We start from the raw sequence: 18,008 nt of genomic DNA on the forward strand, positions 1-18,008 counted from the left end.
CCTCATGGTTTTCTAATTCTTTTGTTTTGTGATTGCAGGGCTTACACCTATTGTGAACCAGAAGTGGTATAATATGTTTTCCTAGTGGACCCTCTTCTACTACGTCCTCCTGCTGCAAGGTTCCGGGTGTATGAGGATCTCTTTTTAGATTGTTAGATTTGTTTTTAAGATTGTAAAACTCCTTCTTCAGATTTCTGATTAAACTCAACATAATTGGTAGAGGGTCTGCTAATTTTTCCAGAAGCTGGAAACCAAAGAAGCAGTTTCTCTATGTCCTGCATGGATTAGTGGACTCAAGTGATCAATATCTTTAGTGTAAACTGCCAGATTTTGAAACATTGTAATTTACATATTGAGTTTGTCTGCATACCGCATGGCAGTTGCTCAATTGAAGAAATGGTGTTTCCCACAGATCTCCAGCAAGTAATGGCTTCCAAGTGATGCTTGGTCAGGGGAGGAACTTCAGAAGCAGAGTCATCTTCTAAGATGACTTTGTTTCACTTAGATTCAAAAGTCTTGTCATGTTTTGGTGCATGTGGAAAGCTGGACGTTAAGACTGTTAAAGAAGTAGCAAAAACTCCTAAGTAATCGTTGAGACCTGAATTCATACCTTCATTCACTTTTTCTCCAAAGGGAATGCAGTGATCCCTAGCAGAGGCTATCATGCCAGTATTAACTATTTGGACTATGGGAGATAGTAGTACTCTTATATTACATTCCTCAAGCCCATTTAGGGAGCTATCACAACTTGGAGCTGCGTTTGTCTTAGCCACCTTGGGTGAAAATTTCACATTGAAGTTCTGCTGAACCATAGATGTTATGTTGGTGGCGAGACACTAGTGGTGCAGACATCACCAGTTAATGCTGTATCTTCTGTTTTGCATGAATATTTTTCACATTGGCCACTGGGCCTGGCTCAATCTTGTTGAAAGTACATATAACTAATTTTAATGGTAGAGGAGTTGGCAAGCCTAACTTCTGTGTTAAGTCATTACTGAAATTATAATCTATCAGTGCAACAGGGAGATGGTGATCTCCCTAAGGAATCCCCTATCTTGAGTTTAAAATATTTTTTGATGCCCATTTCATGAATGGTTGTCATCTTACATTGATCAATCTTCAAATGTCCTGGAAATCTGAAACTGAGGTTTGCTAAGCCCCCTTGATCTCCCGCACACTTTCTGCCCAATTGGAAGACCTTACAAACTAGATATTATCTGGCACCCAACTGTTTGCCTGATAAATTGCACTTTATCAAGCCTTAGCACACTCCTTTCCGCGATCCCTCTTACTGCTTTGCACACTTAGTCAAAACTTATTTTATGACAGGGAAAATGAACTCCTCCTGCATATTATCATCTTGATGAGTACATTTTAGTGGTCAGGCAGCCTTACATGAATGTTCTCCTTCTTTACAAAAATTCAGTGGGATGGAGTCTTGCATGGAGTTTAGCTGCTCCTGGAAAGCTGAAGCTTACTTGTGAGCATGTGGCTACCCCAGGGGGTTGTTACATATTTTAATTTATTTACATCTGTTGAGGGCAATTACTCACAGTAGATCTGCTCAGTATGCACTTTTAGGATCAACACTCACTTTATCTGTTTGTGGTTACTCCAGTGGGTTGTACATATTTTAATGTATCTAGCACTGCAGAGAATGGTTAAGCACTGTAGATCTGCTTAGTATGCACTTTAAGTATTCATAAGCACTTTATCTTTTTGAGTGATATCCATGTGGTTACTCCATTAGGTTACTACATTTTTAATGTATCTACTATTGTAGAGGGTGGGAAAGTTCTGGAAACCTCCTTAGCATGCCCTTTAATGACTCATACACACTTTGGGCCTGGTTTAGAGTTTGGCGGAGGAGGCTACTCTGTCACGATAATAGCCTATGGAGATCGTAATACAGCAGACAAGATATCCTATAACTCTAAATCAGTCCCTTTATCTGTTTGACTTATGTTCTTATTATATTTTACTTAACCTTGCTACAGTTGAAATTGTAAACTGTTGCACGGTTGTAACTGGCATTGGATTTTTTTTTTAATTATGTGTTTTTACACTTTTTAATCTTTGTAATGGTTTTAAATTACCAAGCAATATCAATAAACTTGAAACTCTGATGTGATGATGTTACTCAAAATTCACCTCAATAGCACCTCCTGCCTGCCACAATGTAGCTGTGACCACACAGCGAACATAGCAGACTGTGTTGGGCTGTGAAAATATCATCTCCCACCTGCCAGGCTGTGGAGTCCTGTGACAGGCTGTAGCAGGCTACGGCTGATCTGCTTGTTTGCTCGCTTCCTCAAATGCAGCCTAATTGTTAGACCTGTCATCCTTGATGTGGTCTTCCTACAACCATTTTACCTTCAATCCTCCTGTTTTTTTTTTATTTCATTTTTGTTGGCATTAGGACTTTGTGCACTTCTAACCAGTGCTAAAGTGCCTGTGGTCTCTCCCTAAATCATGGTAAAATTGGCTTACACCTGATTGGTATATTTAATTTACTTATAGGTCCATAGTATATGGTACTGCGTGTACCCAGTGCCTGTAAACTAAATGTTACTAGTGAGCCTGCAGCACTCACAGTGCCACCCACTTATGTAGCCCTTTACATGTCTCAGGCCTGATACTGCATCCTGTATTGCAGTTCTAAAACTGTCAATTCCATCTTGCAAAATACAGATTTTGTAAGGCCCAAACAATCCTTTTTAAAGCATATATGTCAATCCTAAGTAGGTCCTAAACAGTCCAAAGGGAAGGGTGCATTGTATTTAGAAAGTCAGACATGTGTTTTTAATCTTTACATGTCCTAGTAATGAAAAACGTCTACATTCATTTTTTCACTATTGTAAGACCTATCGCTCCTATTTGGTAAGATTGTATTTCCTTATAACTTTTAATGAGTGATGGTGTTTGATTGGAAACAGATAGGAAAGTCACGTTTGGACTCAAATAAGTTGTAATTTAAAAGCTCCTTTAATGGTAAAGTCACATTTAGGTCAATATTTGAAAATACCACTTTTGGAAGTTTGCATTTTCTTGCCTGCTGCCTGTGTCCTGGGTCACAAGTCACAAGTCTTTAAATAGCTTGGCAATTGTCCTTTGTGTATTCCTTCCAGACAGTGAGACAAATAGGGACTAGTTGTTGGCAGGATGGGCCGTCTTGCCAGGATAGGTAGGATGGAGCTGTTCCCTGCCACACTTCAACTTCAAAGGGGTGCCTCCGGCACACACACAAAGGCACCTCACACCAGTCTTTTGCTGCCCCATACTACTTGGCGTCTTGGCAGGGAAAGGGGAGAAATTTCCAGAACCAGATGTGAAGGTGGCCAGAATGACACCTCCACTTCAAAGGGTGGCACCAGGTATCAATATTGGAACTTCTGAATGACCTCTTCATTTCACTCCTGGGCATGTGGACTACAGAAGAAGGACTGCCTTGTCCTCCAGATAGGTGCCCTGCTGTTCAAGGGCTGCCCTACACTCCGTGAATGATGACTGCACCATCTCCCTTATTTCAGGATAATCTGAGTGACTCCTAAAGGTAAGTTGGATGACATCCTGTTCTGAGTTACAGGGACACAACACTCTCCAGGGGCCTCCCTGCAACTACCCAGCTGACCTTCAGCAACAGGACCTGCCAGAGCTCTGCTGGCCTCTGCTAGGGCCAGTCCCTGATCACTAAGTGGTAGATCCTGGCCCTGGACTCTTGGCTCATATCAGAGTGCACTCCTCTGGAAGAAAATGAAAAATCCTGATTTTTGAGCCCTTAGTAGCAATGTTTGTTCATGCTGACTTTCTGCCACCTGCGACAACCACCATCACAAAGTTTCGATAAGCCCGACTCTTCACACTACAGAGATCTATCAACGACCAGCAACACAATATCTTCACTTTGTTCTACAGTAACGACAGCCAACAACCACTGACCACCAACGCGAAGCTCCAGAAATTACCACTCATGACACCTGACCGGATCTTTGTGCTACATCGATGACTGCTGCAATGCTACACCTGCTCTTCACACAACTGAGATGACTAGGGGTAGGTGGTGAACTCTGCTTCACTTGTGGCAACCAGAGCGCGGAGTTTGACAAAAGAAACTCTGCCAACCTGGAGACGGAGCAGAATTCACTGTCCCTCCCTCACCCACCCCCACTTAAGTGCCTCAATTGCCTCAGTTACGCTTCCTCCTACATCCAACTTCAATATGCGAAGGCTTGGGGAGGTAATGAGAAAGCTTGTTCCAAACTAAGTGACAGGCTAGGGGGCAGTGCTAGCAGTGTTTCTGTGGCTGTACCTCACGTGAACTCTCTGACTGGTTAAATAAATAGGCAGTTCAACCAAGCCTCAGGGGAACCTCCCTTACGCCTGCACTGGAAAAGATGACTGTGTATTGGTGAGGTAAAAATCATACGCTGCTCCGGAATGTAAAGTCCAGCAGCACATGAGCCAACAGTCCAGGCAGTGTGAGTTGTTGCTCCTTCTGTGGTGTACCCTCGCTTGACCGGGGACACCATCACTACGGTCCAACTATCGCTCACTGCAGTCTATTATACCAGCGCATTCCAGTATTGTGGGAGGCAGCAGCAAGGAATGCTGGGCAATATCGCTCGTGGCTCTAGCTGATTCCCCACAGACAAGCCATGACTAACTCAATTAAACAATAAATCTACCCACTCCGATAAGTGTCATCCACCCTAAACTTTGTGTACAGTAGCGAAGAAACTTTTGACAATGTGTATATATTGCAGAGGCACATGGGAATGCCACAGCCAATGAGCATGGAATTGTGTGCATAGCAGTGCAATTTGCTGAGTTGCTGCAATCCTCCATTCGTAGGTATCGTTATACATCACAAGTGTATCCAACTCGCCGCCGACTCACAGAATATGTTCTGAAGGGAATTTGGATGCTTTGTGACCGGGAAGTAGTGAAATCACAGACAGATAGTATCCTGTATAATATTAAACAAACACCCAGGTGCACCACAACCCCACCCAACCAATAGAGTGTGGCATTACAGAGAGGTCAGTGTCCAATAGGGTTCCTTGTAGAGTGGCACAACACATCTGAGAAAGGGAGAGCAGTGAGAGGTAAGAGGATTAGAGTAGTGGCAGTGCACAAGGCACTGGAAAACCAACAGAGAGAAAGTGGGCACAGTGAGGGACTGGCCGATAACTCAAGGGAATTGGTAAAAGCCTGCGCCATGTACGTCCCTGCAGAGTAGAACCAAACGGCATTGCGCAGCACGCAGAACTTGGTGGAATTTCACAGAGTATTTAGATAACTGCAGGATTCCGCAGAGTAGAACTCTGTGAGCTCCGTCCACCCTTAGCGATGACCATCCGCGATGCTATCCCTGCTCCTTGTGGCCTCCTCCACCGTGATCTGGACTCTCGGGCCCAGAAATATTTTTTTTAGTGTGACTATCTTGGTCCCTGTATCTGGCCCGACGTCCATCAAGGTTGGTCTAATTGTGTGACTTTTCCCTGGTCTAGTACTACCAGATAATTACGAGTGACGCTTGTGCGTTTAAGGGCTATAACTACATAAATGTTTGACATTGCATACCTCTGGTTCTACTGATTGGATTTTTGTCTTTCTGGAATCATTTTATTTATTACAAAGTACTCTATTTTTCTGAATTGTTTTGGGGTATGTTTTGCCTTTTGTTTTCACTTTATTACTATTTGAGTGCTACATAAATACAGGACATTGCCTCTAAATTAGCCCTGACTGCTTTTGTGCCAAGCTACTAGAGGTAACACAGGTCAATTTAGTGACTTTTGTGGTTCACCTGACAGGAATTGTGGTGGTTGCTTGAGAAGGTTTTACACCTCTCTCAACCAATAACCCAATTACTTACATCAAAATTGTCCATCAGGGTCCAGGGTACTGATTTACCAGCCCAATAGTTGTTTGCTAACCTGAAGAATTATTTCACCCATCCAAACAAGCAGTGTCTGCTCAAAGGATTGAGCGCACCACGTTGCGTTATTAAAGCTGTTAACAAATCAGCCATGCAGCCCCAAACGTGCTAAATGAGTATTAGTAATACATGCCTATTGTGCTGAGGTAATTTGAAATAATCACGTTGTAGATTGTAAATATCTTAATATCAATGATAAACTACTTTTAAAGGAACTTAAAAGAGATAAGCAATAGGATTTGGTGCACTGGAAGAACAGATAGCAGTTTACATGAGACAATGCTTATTGACAATACAACAGAAACATCTCTTAGGATGATGAAAGGACAGGCATTCTTTTATCAGCAGTAATCGGAATTGCATGCAAACAGGGTAAAGGTCAAATTTCAGACTGATCAAATGTAATGACTAATGCAACTCTTCACATGCAAAAAAGGTGTGAGTGGAATTATTTGAGATGGTTATTTTATAATATTATATCTCAAACACTTGTCCCTAGAAAACAGCCTTTCATCTATAGGATTTTGGATGTTCAGGGGTACCTGTGGCTCTATGGTTATACAATGTTAAAGAAGATTGTTACAGATTATATGAATGTCTAGATTAGAAGTCCAAAGATGAAGACTCTGTGTCAATGGCTGTGCTAGACGGTTGGTTAATAAGACAGAATTTAGATGTTGGTAACACTTAGCGGTCACAGGTCTTCTCTAGGTTTTCATAGTGCTAGAGATAGAAGATGAAGCACCTATGTCATATAGTTGCCAGAGAAAGAGAAGCACCATAAATTAGAGGTGCTCCCACCCCCTCAGCAAACGCATGTTTTGTCAGTCACATTTGGAGGATAACAAAGTAGCGAGCATCCAGTTGTTGAGCCTCAGCTGGCTTTGCCGTCTGAAACTTCTTGTCTAATGTCCAATAAACCACATGGTCATCAGGTTATACCGACAGTGTCCCTACACTTTTTAAGGTGTGGCAACAATCACTGCAGTTGCCTTGGTAAATTACCAAGCAAGTACTGGGCAGGGATATGCATGAGTGTCCCAGCTTGCGTGGTGAACACTCCCTGTGCGGCAGGACCATTGATTTTTTTTTTTCAAGGACAAACATCTACTTTGGGAGTATATTCTTATTAAAAACACAATTGATGAAAAGGCACAATGGACATGGCGCCTGCTCCACAAACCCTTCAGCTTTCACAACTGCAATGTCAGCAACACTAGCTCTGAATGTTTACAGGTAGCTTCCAATGACCTGGCAGGATGCTCAAGTCCATTCCCGTGACGGTGTTTTGATTCTTTAGAACCTCTAGTCCGATGTTATTTCAAATATTTATTGTAGTAATTTAAAAGTCACTATTACTGGTAGTGGTAGCAATAAAGTTATCCCTATGCTTGGCTTTAGTTAACTAAAGTTAAACACATAATTTAATCCTACCTGTTCGGTAAAGTAGACATTTGAAAATCGATAAGAGGAGAGTTTGTGACTTGCAAAGAAACACCTGGTTGAACAGCGTGAATGCATTTCCGAAATGCTACTCTGACTCTTCCGTTAAGTGAAAAGTTTGACCTAAAACCGCATGCCTCCATTAAAAACACTATCATAACTTACCAGAACAACTGGACAGATTGTTGTTGGCGGCAAAATATGATCCTTCAATGGTCCGCAGTCACATTCAGGCTTTAGATGTGAAGCACATTTATTGTGGAGCTAGTGATAAAATAAGGCCATCTTTAGATTTGCAAACTATACAGCATCACAGTCGTCAGCAGTACGTGTACATATAGCATGCTAATATGAATGCACAAAGATACAAAATTATTACAGAGAAGTTACTGTGTAGTCCATTACTAAATAATTTTTCAACAGCAAGCATTCAGTCCTCCACAGCAGAAAACATTATTCAGCCAAAGTTACATGGGCAGCCCTTGTACAGTTTCAGCCATGAAATATATTTTAATAGTATAAATGGATAACTGGTGTTTTTCTGTCGTAGAATTATCGCTTGACCTTGAAAGTAACAAACATAGGAATGCCATATTTTTTACAGAAGGTCAGCCAGCCATGTGGAGCCTGATCCAAGTCTATTTACTGACCGTTCTACTAAGTTTGAATAAATCAATCCATTTGAACAACAGCTAAAACTGTTTTTAGTATTGGAGCAGCTCAAAGAGTTAAGAGAATGTATCGGCACCTCAGAAGGCGTGATTCACAACTAAAGTTAGCTACACGACTGTTTCTGAGGTCAAAGGGCCGTTACAGGTTAATGGGCTTTCAATTGGTTTAAAGAGGAGTCTTTTACCTTTGGTGTCTTTGGGGCACATTATTAGTGTTCCCAAAATTGATCAGCAAGTACAAAAATTTAAATTACACCAGAATGACAAAAATCCAATCAGTAGGATTGAAAATATTATTTAGCAAAGTTTTTCATAAAAATATCACCAAAAAGCACAAAGCACCACTTGCGATTATATGTTTGCACTGGACCAGTGGACCGTTTCAAGCTCATGCTGATCATGGTGGAGCACCGGTTAGATACAGGGACCAGATTATTCCAGCTGAAGAGTTACCTTTTCAAGTCCTGTTCCATTCTAGTTGAACAGGGCTGTGTGGAGGAGGTTTTTGGCACAAGGAGCAGATTGAGCTTTGCTGATGGTCATTGCTGCAGCACAGAGAGCCGGTCATATGTGAAGCTCTACTTTGTATCAGGCCCTGCTGGAGCTTTGTAATGTCATTTTTTTCAGGAGATTGATTCTTGGCACAAAGGTGTTGCTTTGTGGTCACAAGGAGCCCAGACTTCATTTTCACCTTTTCTTGAGGAGGAGTTTTCCCTTATGCCAGGCAAGGGTCAAGGAACTGTGTGGCACCACTTAAGGATCAAGACTCACTCTAACAGAGGCCAGCAGCAGGGCTCATGCAGGTCCAGGCAGGTCCAGTTTAGGATGGTCAGCTGGGAAGTTACAGTCTCTGAAAGTTGGTTTTCTCACTGTAGATCACAAAGGAGGTCATCCAGCTGACAAAGTCACTCTTTGTAGGCTGTGTTCAAGGCAAGCTGGTCCCGCTTCTTTCTTCAGACATCAAAGCAGACCTTCCAGCAGCAGGGCAGAAGTTCTTGCAGCAGGCCAGTCCTTATTTCAATTCTTCCACAGGTCAATGTATATTTTGATGAGTGGTGGTGAAGGTCCCATGTTTTTATACCTGGTGCCAGTCGTTGTGTGTGGGAATTCCCTGACCTATTCCCAAAACTGTTTTGGGTCAGTTACTCCCCTTCCCTTGGTCCTGCCTCCAAACTGTATAGTGTGACAAAGGCAAGGGCAGGCCTTGTGTCAGGTTCCTTTGTGTGTGCTTCAGGCAGAGCCCTTTGAAGTGTAATCAAGGCAGGGTAAAGCCCCCCAGCAGTCCTATAATGAAGACCGTCCCCCCTCACACCTAGGCTTCCTTTGTCTCACTGTGAGGAAGCAATAAACAACCCACAACAGCAGAGTCATTCACAGTCATGTGACCCTGAACACTGTCAATAAGGCACAGTTGGTTTGTTCAGAAAAATACCAACTTTCTAAAAGTGGCAGTTTTAAAATTGTATCTTAAAATCCAACTTTACCATCAAAGAGGATTTTAAATTACAGTTCATTGAGTGCAAACAAATCCCAATCTGGAAATGCCATTGTTAGAAATGGGGTCTTTGGCTGGAAGTCAGGTTACCCCCTGTCCAAACAAGGACCCTCACTCTAGTCAGGGTAAAAGATAATCACCCTCAGCTAACCCCTGCTTACCCCCTTGGTAGCTTGGCACGAGCAGTAGGCTTTTAACTTCAGAGTGCTAGGTGTAAAGTATTTGTACTAACACACACAGTAACTTAATGAAAACACTACAAAATGACACAACACAGGTTTGAAAAACAGTAAATATTAATCTAAACAAAACAAGACCAAAACGATAAAAATCTACAATACAGAAGTCAAATTATTCATTAAAAAGCAAAAAGAGTCTTAGTGTAGTTTTAAACACACACTAACACTGTTAACGTGAAAATGTAACGTGGGTGTGCCAAAAATTACCCCACACGGGTGAGTGTGCGTCAAAAAGGGCTTGCGATGCATCAATTTCACTCACGAGCGAGACCTTGCATTGTTTCTCCTTTTGTTGGGTTGGGGCGCGTTGTTTCTTCTCTCTGCAGGAGAGTGATGCGCTGATCCGGTCAGCACTCTCGGGTTCGGGCAGGCCTTGCCTTGTTTTTACACACCCAGTGGTACTTGCATCGGAAATCCAGCCACACGATGATCCAAAAACCACGCAGCGCCGTTGCGATCTCCCAACCTCCGTCAGCGATGCTGCACGTCATTTCTCCAGCTCCGTGCGTCGATTTTTCGGTTGCACTGCAGGCGAGCGTCGATTTTTAGCCACGAAGCTGGCGGCACATCGATTTTTCAGCCGCAGATTGGAGTCGCGTCAATTTTTTCCCAACACGGCGTTCTGTGCGTGGATTTCTTCTTCTTAGGCTGCCAGCTTCTCCTTTCAGGGTTCCAGGAACTAGATGGGCACCACAGGGCAGAGTAGGAGTCTCTCCAGAGACTCCAAGTGTTGGCAGAGAGAAGTCTTTGCTGCCCCGCAAGCTCTAAATCAAGCCCCTGGAGATCTTCACAAGATGGAAGCACACAAAGTCCAGTCTTTGCCCACTTACTCTGGCAGAAGCAACAATTGCAGGATAGCTCCACAAAGCACAGTCACAGGCAGGGCAGCTCTTCTTCCTCAGCTCTTCAGCTCTTCTCCAGGCAGAGGTTCCTCTTGGTTTCCAGAAGTGTTCTAAAGTCAGTGGTTTTGGGTGCCCTTATTGTACCCATTTTGCACTTTGAAGTAGGCCTACTTCAAAGCAAAGTCTCCCCTGAATGTGAAATCCTGCCTTGCCCAGGCCAGGCCCCAGGCACTCTACAGGAGGTTGGAGACTGCATTGTGTGAGGGCAGGAACAGCCCTTTCAGGTGTGAGTGACCACTGCTCCCCTCCCTCCTAGCACAGATGGCTCATCAGGAAATGCAGACTATACCCCAGCTCCCTTTGTGTCACTGTCTAGTGTGAGGTGCAACCAGCCCAACTGTCAAACTGACCCAGACAGGGAATCCACAAACAGGCAGAGTCACAGAAATGGTATAAGCAATAAAATGCTCACTTTCTAAAAGTGGCATTTTCAAACACACAATCTCAAAATCAACTTTACTAAAAGATATATTTTTGAATTGTGAGCTCAGAGACCCCAAACTCCACATATCCATCTGCTCCCAAAGGGAATCTACACTTTAATCATATTTAAAGGTAGCCCCCATGTTAGCCTACGAGAGGGACATACCTTGCAACAGTGAAAAACGAATTTAGCAATATTTCACTGTCAAAACATATAAAGCACATTACTCTATGTCCTACCTTAACCATACACTGCACCCTGCCCTTGGGGCTACCTAGGGCCTGCCTTAGGTGGGTCTGACATGTAAGAAAAGGGAAAATTTAGGCCTGGCAAGTGGGTACACTTTCCAAGTCGAATTTACAGGTAAAACTGCACACACAGACACTGCAATGGCAGGTCTGAGACATGATTACAGAGCTACTTATGTGGGTGGCACAACCAGTGCTGAAGGCCCATTAGTAGCATTTTATTTACAGGCCCTGGGCACCTCTAGTGCACTGTACTAGGGACTTACCAATAAATCAAATATGCCAATTATGGATAAGCCAATTACATACACATTTTTTAAAGGAGCACTTGCACTTTAGCACTGGTTAGCTGTGGTAAAGTGCCCAGAGTAATAAAAACAGGAAAATCTGAGTCCAGCACACATCAACAACCTGGGAAACTGAGGCAAAAGGTTAAGGGAGACCACGCCAAGGATGAAAAGTCTAACAACCATGTATTAAACATAATAATAATAAGTCCAATAACGTATCCCAGTGTTAGTCTATGGGAGAGATAACGTTACAGCAGTGAAAAAGATTTAAGGAGTTTTTCCCTACCAGGACATGTAAAACTTAAACCCACATGTCTTCGCTTTTCAATACCATGCACCCTGTACCCATAAGCCTTTAGGGCCTACCAGAAGGATGTCTTATAAGTATAAATGGAAGGTTTAGGCCAGGCAAATTTCCATTTTGTCAACTCGAAGTGGCAGTAAATCTGCACAACAGTTTGTAGGAACACACAAAAGCCATGTTTCAAAGGGCTACTTGACTGGGTGACACAGTGAGTGCTGCACCCCCCTAGAAGCATTTAATTTACAGGCCCTGGGTGCACATACTACCATTTTCTAGGAACGCAAAAGTAAATCAAACAAGCCAATTATGTGTAGGGAAAATTTACCTTCTTTTATGGCGTGATCCCAACCACATTACCACTGGTTAGCTGGGAAAAAGCAATTAAAAAAGGTTCATCAAAGGAAGACAGAGGAGGGCAAAAATCTAGAGTGATCCTGCAAAAAGAGCCAGATCCAATACAGGTTTTTCTATCTCTTCGCTGCCTTTCGCAACCACTGAAATCACCTCCAGGAGAGGAGGGAAAAACAAGCATGCTCAATGTCCAGTTGGAGAATCCTAAAGACACCAGAGTGGTACCGCCACATCGTTTATCACCCAAATGCTGATGGGAGTGGGTGAAGAGTTGTATATACCCGGACAGGGAGAACAAAGCTGGATAAAAAAAACAAGGGCTTGGTGTAGCTGCTATAACCTGACTTCAGTGATTTTTCACCAGATGGAATTGTGCTACAGTGCTCTCATTAGCTTAACACAGTTGGTCCTCTCACGGCTGTGAACTAAGGATCAGAGGCCACTCTTTAAATCTCCCTAGCCTGCCAAATACACCTGGTGGAGATGTTCAAAAGTAGGCAGGCTCACTAGCCTACTTATCAATACTGCAGCACAGCTCTCCTGTCATGCGGTTTTCCTATATTTCTTTTACCTTAGAATTCTATTTGCATTTTGCAAGCATTGGACCACAACACTTGTGCATTTTAACTGTACTTTCACAAAGCATTGCAACTATGTATTAGGAAGACATTAATCAGCTCTTGCAACAACTTTTTTACAGAAAATAGATGTATTTTGACAGGCTTTTTGAACGTATACCCCCAGTCTTTGCCCCTATTTTGACTACTGGGTACAGGAGTTATGGCTCTGAAATGCCCTGAGCCTTGCTAAACAGGACCCAGTGCATGTGCTCTGAGCCATAAAATAGTGCATGTTAAATAGGCTGGTGCCCAGTTGTAGCTTAATATACTGGTAAATCCATAGTATAAGTACCAGGGGTTCCCAGGGCTTCTAAGTGAGAGTGTCCCCCAGTTACCACAGCACTTGTGCCACCCTCAGTTGCTGCAGCACTTGTGCCACCCTCAGTGGGACATTGTAAAACATGGCGTCCAGTCTGCTACTGCAGCCTGGAAGGGCAGTTTTAAACTGGTAACTTCACTTTGCCATTTAAGGTAAAGGGAATGCCTAAACCTCCCTTGTCAATATGTGGAGGCCACACCTTTGGTAGGCCTAACAAACTCTAAGGCTGGGTGTTGTGTGTTAAAAAGTGGAAACATACTTTTACATGTTCCAAGAGTAAAAACCCTAAATTGTCTTTTTTTTACTGAAGCAGTGCTAGTAACCCTATTGACAAGTACAGATCTAGAGGCTAGCACCACAACCCTGCTAACTTCTGAATGGACTACTAAGGTTGGTACTGTTTGGTATCAAAAAGAATTAGCGCACTGAATCCGATTTAATGGTTAAATCAAATTCAATGTCACTGGTGAGCAAAGTGAAACTTTAGAAGTTGCCACTTTAGTTGTCCAAGGATTCCAGTGCCTGTTTACTGATGTTCATGGGCTTGTCATGTAGACAGCTTTCTGCCTTCCTAGGGAGAAGTGCTAAAAGGTAAAAATCCAATATGGGCCTGATTGAGAGATAGGTGTTACCTTCTTCGTACAGGAAGCCACATAGGTGCAAGCCCAAAAAGTGAGCTTCAAAGGAGAAGCCCTCTTTGAAGGGCAAAGGGTTAACACTTAAGAAAGGGGCACTCTGTTGTTTAGACAGAAAGGCTTGCACTGGGGACAGGAAAGAAGAATCTACTTGCCAAACCATTTTTCCAGAGTCACGTAGCCCCTTGGTAGTCACACCTCTGACGGTATGCTAAGGACCTCTGAGTGTTCGAGAGAGTGGTCTTGCCATGTTGGGAGTGGGCAGAATGGTGCATTTTGGGCAGGGGCGGCTCCTCATCTAGGGTAGAGCAACGTCACCCCCCTGCCAGCAGCGGCAACTGCAAAACCTTTAAATGAAAAGGATAATAAACCTTGTTTATTATCCATTTATTTTAAAGGGGTGAAGAGCAGTGAGGGGGAGTGCTAAGAACACATGTATGTTTGGCCAGCTGTCTCAGGCCGGCCAAACATACATGAGCAGTGGGCTCTCTCAAGCCCGGCAACACAGTTGCCGGGCTTAAGAGAACCTTCACAGGTTCCCAGTCTCCCTGGGAGTGCCCTGGCTGGGTTCTCCTTGCCAATCTCGACGCTGCTTTGAGCAGCGTCAGGATTGGCCGCAGGACAGGCTGGGAGCCTGTGCCTGCCTGCCTGGTCTGGAGCGACGACAGACAGAGGAGCCGTGCGTGGCAGAGAAGGTAAGTGTTTTTTTAACATTTTTTTAGTGCATTTTTATTTACACCCTGCCCGTCTGTTCTTGTTATTGGGAGCCGTGACTGATCTTGGATAACTAGGTGTCATTCTTCCCAGGAAGTGGTCATCAGGCGGGAGGGATTCTGGTAGTCCACTGGCTACCCATTGCATCATATCCTGAGTGCATTTTCTGAAGATAAATAGGGCACCCTGGCACCCAGAACTTTTATCTGTACTAACTGGAAGAAGGACCAGAGGAGGACTGGCTGGGTGCATGTGGATCTGACAAAGAGAGGTTGTACCATCACAGAACACACCTGCCGCACCTGGTGACTAGCGACATAAGGGACTGTGTCTGCTGTGTCCTACTTGTTGAGAAGTCATCTCCCAAGCACAGCCAAAAGCAGAGACTCCAAGGGTCAGTTGGCTGACCACCTATTTCATTTAGTAGGCCAAAAAAGAGCAAGAAGCATTCTGGGGTGAGTTGGTAGGCCAGATCTCCAGATCGCTGCTCCTCATGACTGTGTAGCAGCCAGGACCCATCATCCAAAGTTGTTCCCAAGTCTGCTGGACCTAGCAAGAATGTTGGAACACCTCTTGATTGCCCTGAAGGCAAGTTATCACCCATGGAAGTATCTTGGCAAAACCGCAACACTGCGTGACTTGTAGTTCAGCTGCGACCTGACTTCTGCCAGTCTGGAGAGGGTTTTGTGAGATGTCGACCATGTGACCAGGACTGCCTCTCCCAGCTCAGGGACTGAGAAGTGGTTGCAGTAAGACCCCCATAGACCGCATCGCATCCATAGCATCCTTTATCACTTGCATCAGGGCCACTCCACAGGAATCCATTGCAATGCAGATAAAGTAGCTGGTCCTGCTTGTGGACTGCTCTTCCTGCAGAGGTAACTGTTTCTGAGGGCCTTACTGATCACCTTGACTAGCTACCTGCCAGAATTGGCTGCCCAAAGTACCTTTCCCTGACCACATTGACACTTGCCCAAGTTTTCTACAAAAAGTCTCTGGGTCAAATCTGTTGAATTTGCTAATGCATGTTTACGGTTGAGTGAAAATGGTGGATTGATTTATTATTTCTTATAAGTTCCACATCTCTGTAATCCTCCAGCGGATCTTTTTCACTGTGGTCTCTAAATTCTTATAAAAATGTTGATTTCTTCTTCAATTGTTTTGCTGTTGATTAAATACTTTATATGTTCCTCTGTGTAAAATTTGCTTCTCAGTGCCACAGCTATCAGAGATGTAGTAATAGCCTGGTCCTGAACTATATATCTTGTGCCCATTCCAGAAATACATACATTTCCTTGATACCCTTTTTCGTTGTGCTTTTTAAATATAAGAATTGGTCTGTACTCTGTACTCAATGTACCGTGCAGCTCAATTGTTTGCTCAGGGTACCTTGGGTTCTTGGAGAACCTACAAACCATATTTATCCCCACAACCAGAAGTGTCTAGGAGACATAATGGTATATTGCTCTTGTCAAGCTGCCATCGTGACAAAAAGTTACAGGTGAAAATGTTGTCACAAATGCCATTTTTTTCCTACTCATTTTCAATATTTTATTTTAACAAATATTTTCCTTGGGAAAACCTTGAGGGATCTACACATATGATCCCCTATTGAATTTGATATTTTGACTATTTAAAAGAAAATCCTAGCTTTTCAGGATCACCCATGGGATTTACACTGGTTTCCACCATGAACTGGAAGTAGATTGAGAGCACAATAATAAGGATAATAGGCTAACTCTTAGAAAAATGCTAAAACTGTGGTACAAAATGTGTTTTATTTATTTAATTCTGCTGGGTTGTTGGGAACTTTAGTGCAGCAAACCATTTGTGGATGCCATTTTTAGGGAAAAAACTGGCGCTTTTATCTGGAGCACTTTTTCCCTAGTTTTGTTACTACGGAGAATGAGAATGGTGTGGCACATTGGGGAAAGGGAAGAAATGTTCATCAGGAACTGCTCTTAGACTGTACCGACTCTACTAGTGGAACAAGAAAAAATGACATTTTATCAAGAGGACAAAACCCCCAAATAAGGCATCAACAAGTTCCAACTTTATTAACCTCAAAATTGGAATCTCTAGTTACTGGATCTTCATTGATGATGGACAGTCTCCTTTTAATCCAACAAAACATACATGGCCTCTTACAAACTGTGGTTAGGACAAATAAGAAGTTGAAATCACAGGCTGGCTGTTAAAGGAGATAGCTCATGAATTGAAATTAATAAATTCTCGTATGCCTCCTCTAGTAAGGCCGGTATCCTAGCTGGTAACAGGCTCCATGTCAGAGGCATCAGCGATTCTAGGTAGGCCAATGATGATGGTTTGGAATATTGATCCAGAAGGCCAATGTTTACACAGGGGAAAGTGGCATTTATAATATCATAGTGGGAGGAAGTTGGGTACACTGGAGAAAGGAAATGGAATATATGCACTTGGGCCAAGGAATGTAAAGAACTCCCACGGAAACTCTGCGGTGGACAATGTCAGGGTAGGCAGAAACAAAGGAGGGAAGGAAAGGCATGGGCTGAAGAAATCACGGCCTGGACAGGCTTTGGAAGGTAAAACATCTATCCCTCAAATGAAAGGGTATAGAACCCAAGATACTTAAATGTAAATTATGAAAATGGTAAAAAGGATGTGGTGAATGAGGTTTTACAAACCACATAATAAACAGGGTTAACCCAGCCCCACAGTCAGAAAATAAATCTTTATCTCTCTCCATGCTATACTTTGACTGTCAATTATCAAGAAAGGACCAATAAATTCTTAAACATCCCAGGAAGTGATCCAGAAAGAATAGCTCTATACTTTCATGTTGATTGGGGGGGGGGGGAGTAAATAAATGGAAAGCCCTAAATAGGTTGAATTTATTTGTTGAGGGCCCTTGGAAACTGTAATGCATTGGGAGATATAACCTCAGGATATACTGATCAAGTAGCTTTCTAGAAAATTGAAAGTGGTAGGGAAGTTACAAAAGTAAATGTTTACTCTCCTGTGATTGTTAATTTGATTTTGAATGCTGAATCAGAGCTTACAAAATTGGTTTATGCCTTTGCCAGAAGAGGAAAGAGTGATCCCACTGATGAAAAAAAATCCTCTGAAGGAATCATGCTGACATGAATTCAAAACAACTACAATTAATATTTGGAGAGGAAGGCTTAATGTCCCAAAGCCAGCCTGTGGGGGATAATCATGGAAATTTACAAATAGCAATAGCCTGTAACACAAACGAAAGGTAAGGGATACCCTTTACATTAAGTATTGGATTCACCCGTTTAAGTGTATCTCGGGGGAGTGATTCATCTTGGGTAGAGCAAGTGGAATGAGCAGAGGTTTAGCGGCTAAGATTGGTGTATTCTCCTGGAATGTTTATGTAACAAACGTTTGCAAAGAACTGGTAATCTCTAAA

At 43.0% G+C, this 18,008-nt stretch overlaps 1 protein-coding gene across 2 annotated transcripts in view; it reads right to left on the minus strand.

Moving 5' to 3' along the window:
• Positions 1–18,008, minus strand: part of DGKB (diacylglycerol kinase beta) — a 2,237,541-nt gene that overhangs the window by 1,664,703 nt on the left and 554,830 nt on the right. For both annotated transcript variants that reach the window (XM_069211796.1, XM_069211795.1), the window contains one exon: positions 7,550–7,648. In XM_069211796.1, coding sequence (XP_069067897.1) covers positions 7,550–7,648 — 99 coding nt within the window. The remainder of the gene's footprint in view (positions 1–7,549; positions 7,649–18,008) is intronic.

Source organism: Pleurodeles waltl, chromosome 10 (assembly GCF_031143425.1).
Source record: "Pleurodeles waltl isolate 20211129_DDA chromosome 10, aPleWal1.hap1.20221129, whole genome shotgun sequence".
NCBI lineage: Eukaryota > Metazoa > Chordata > Amphibia > Caudata > Salamandridae > Pleurodeles > Pleurodeles waltl.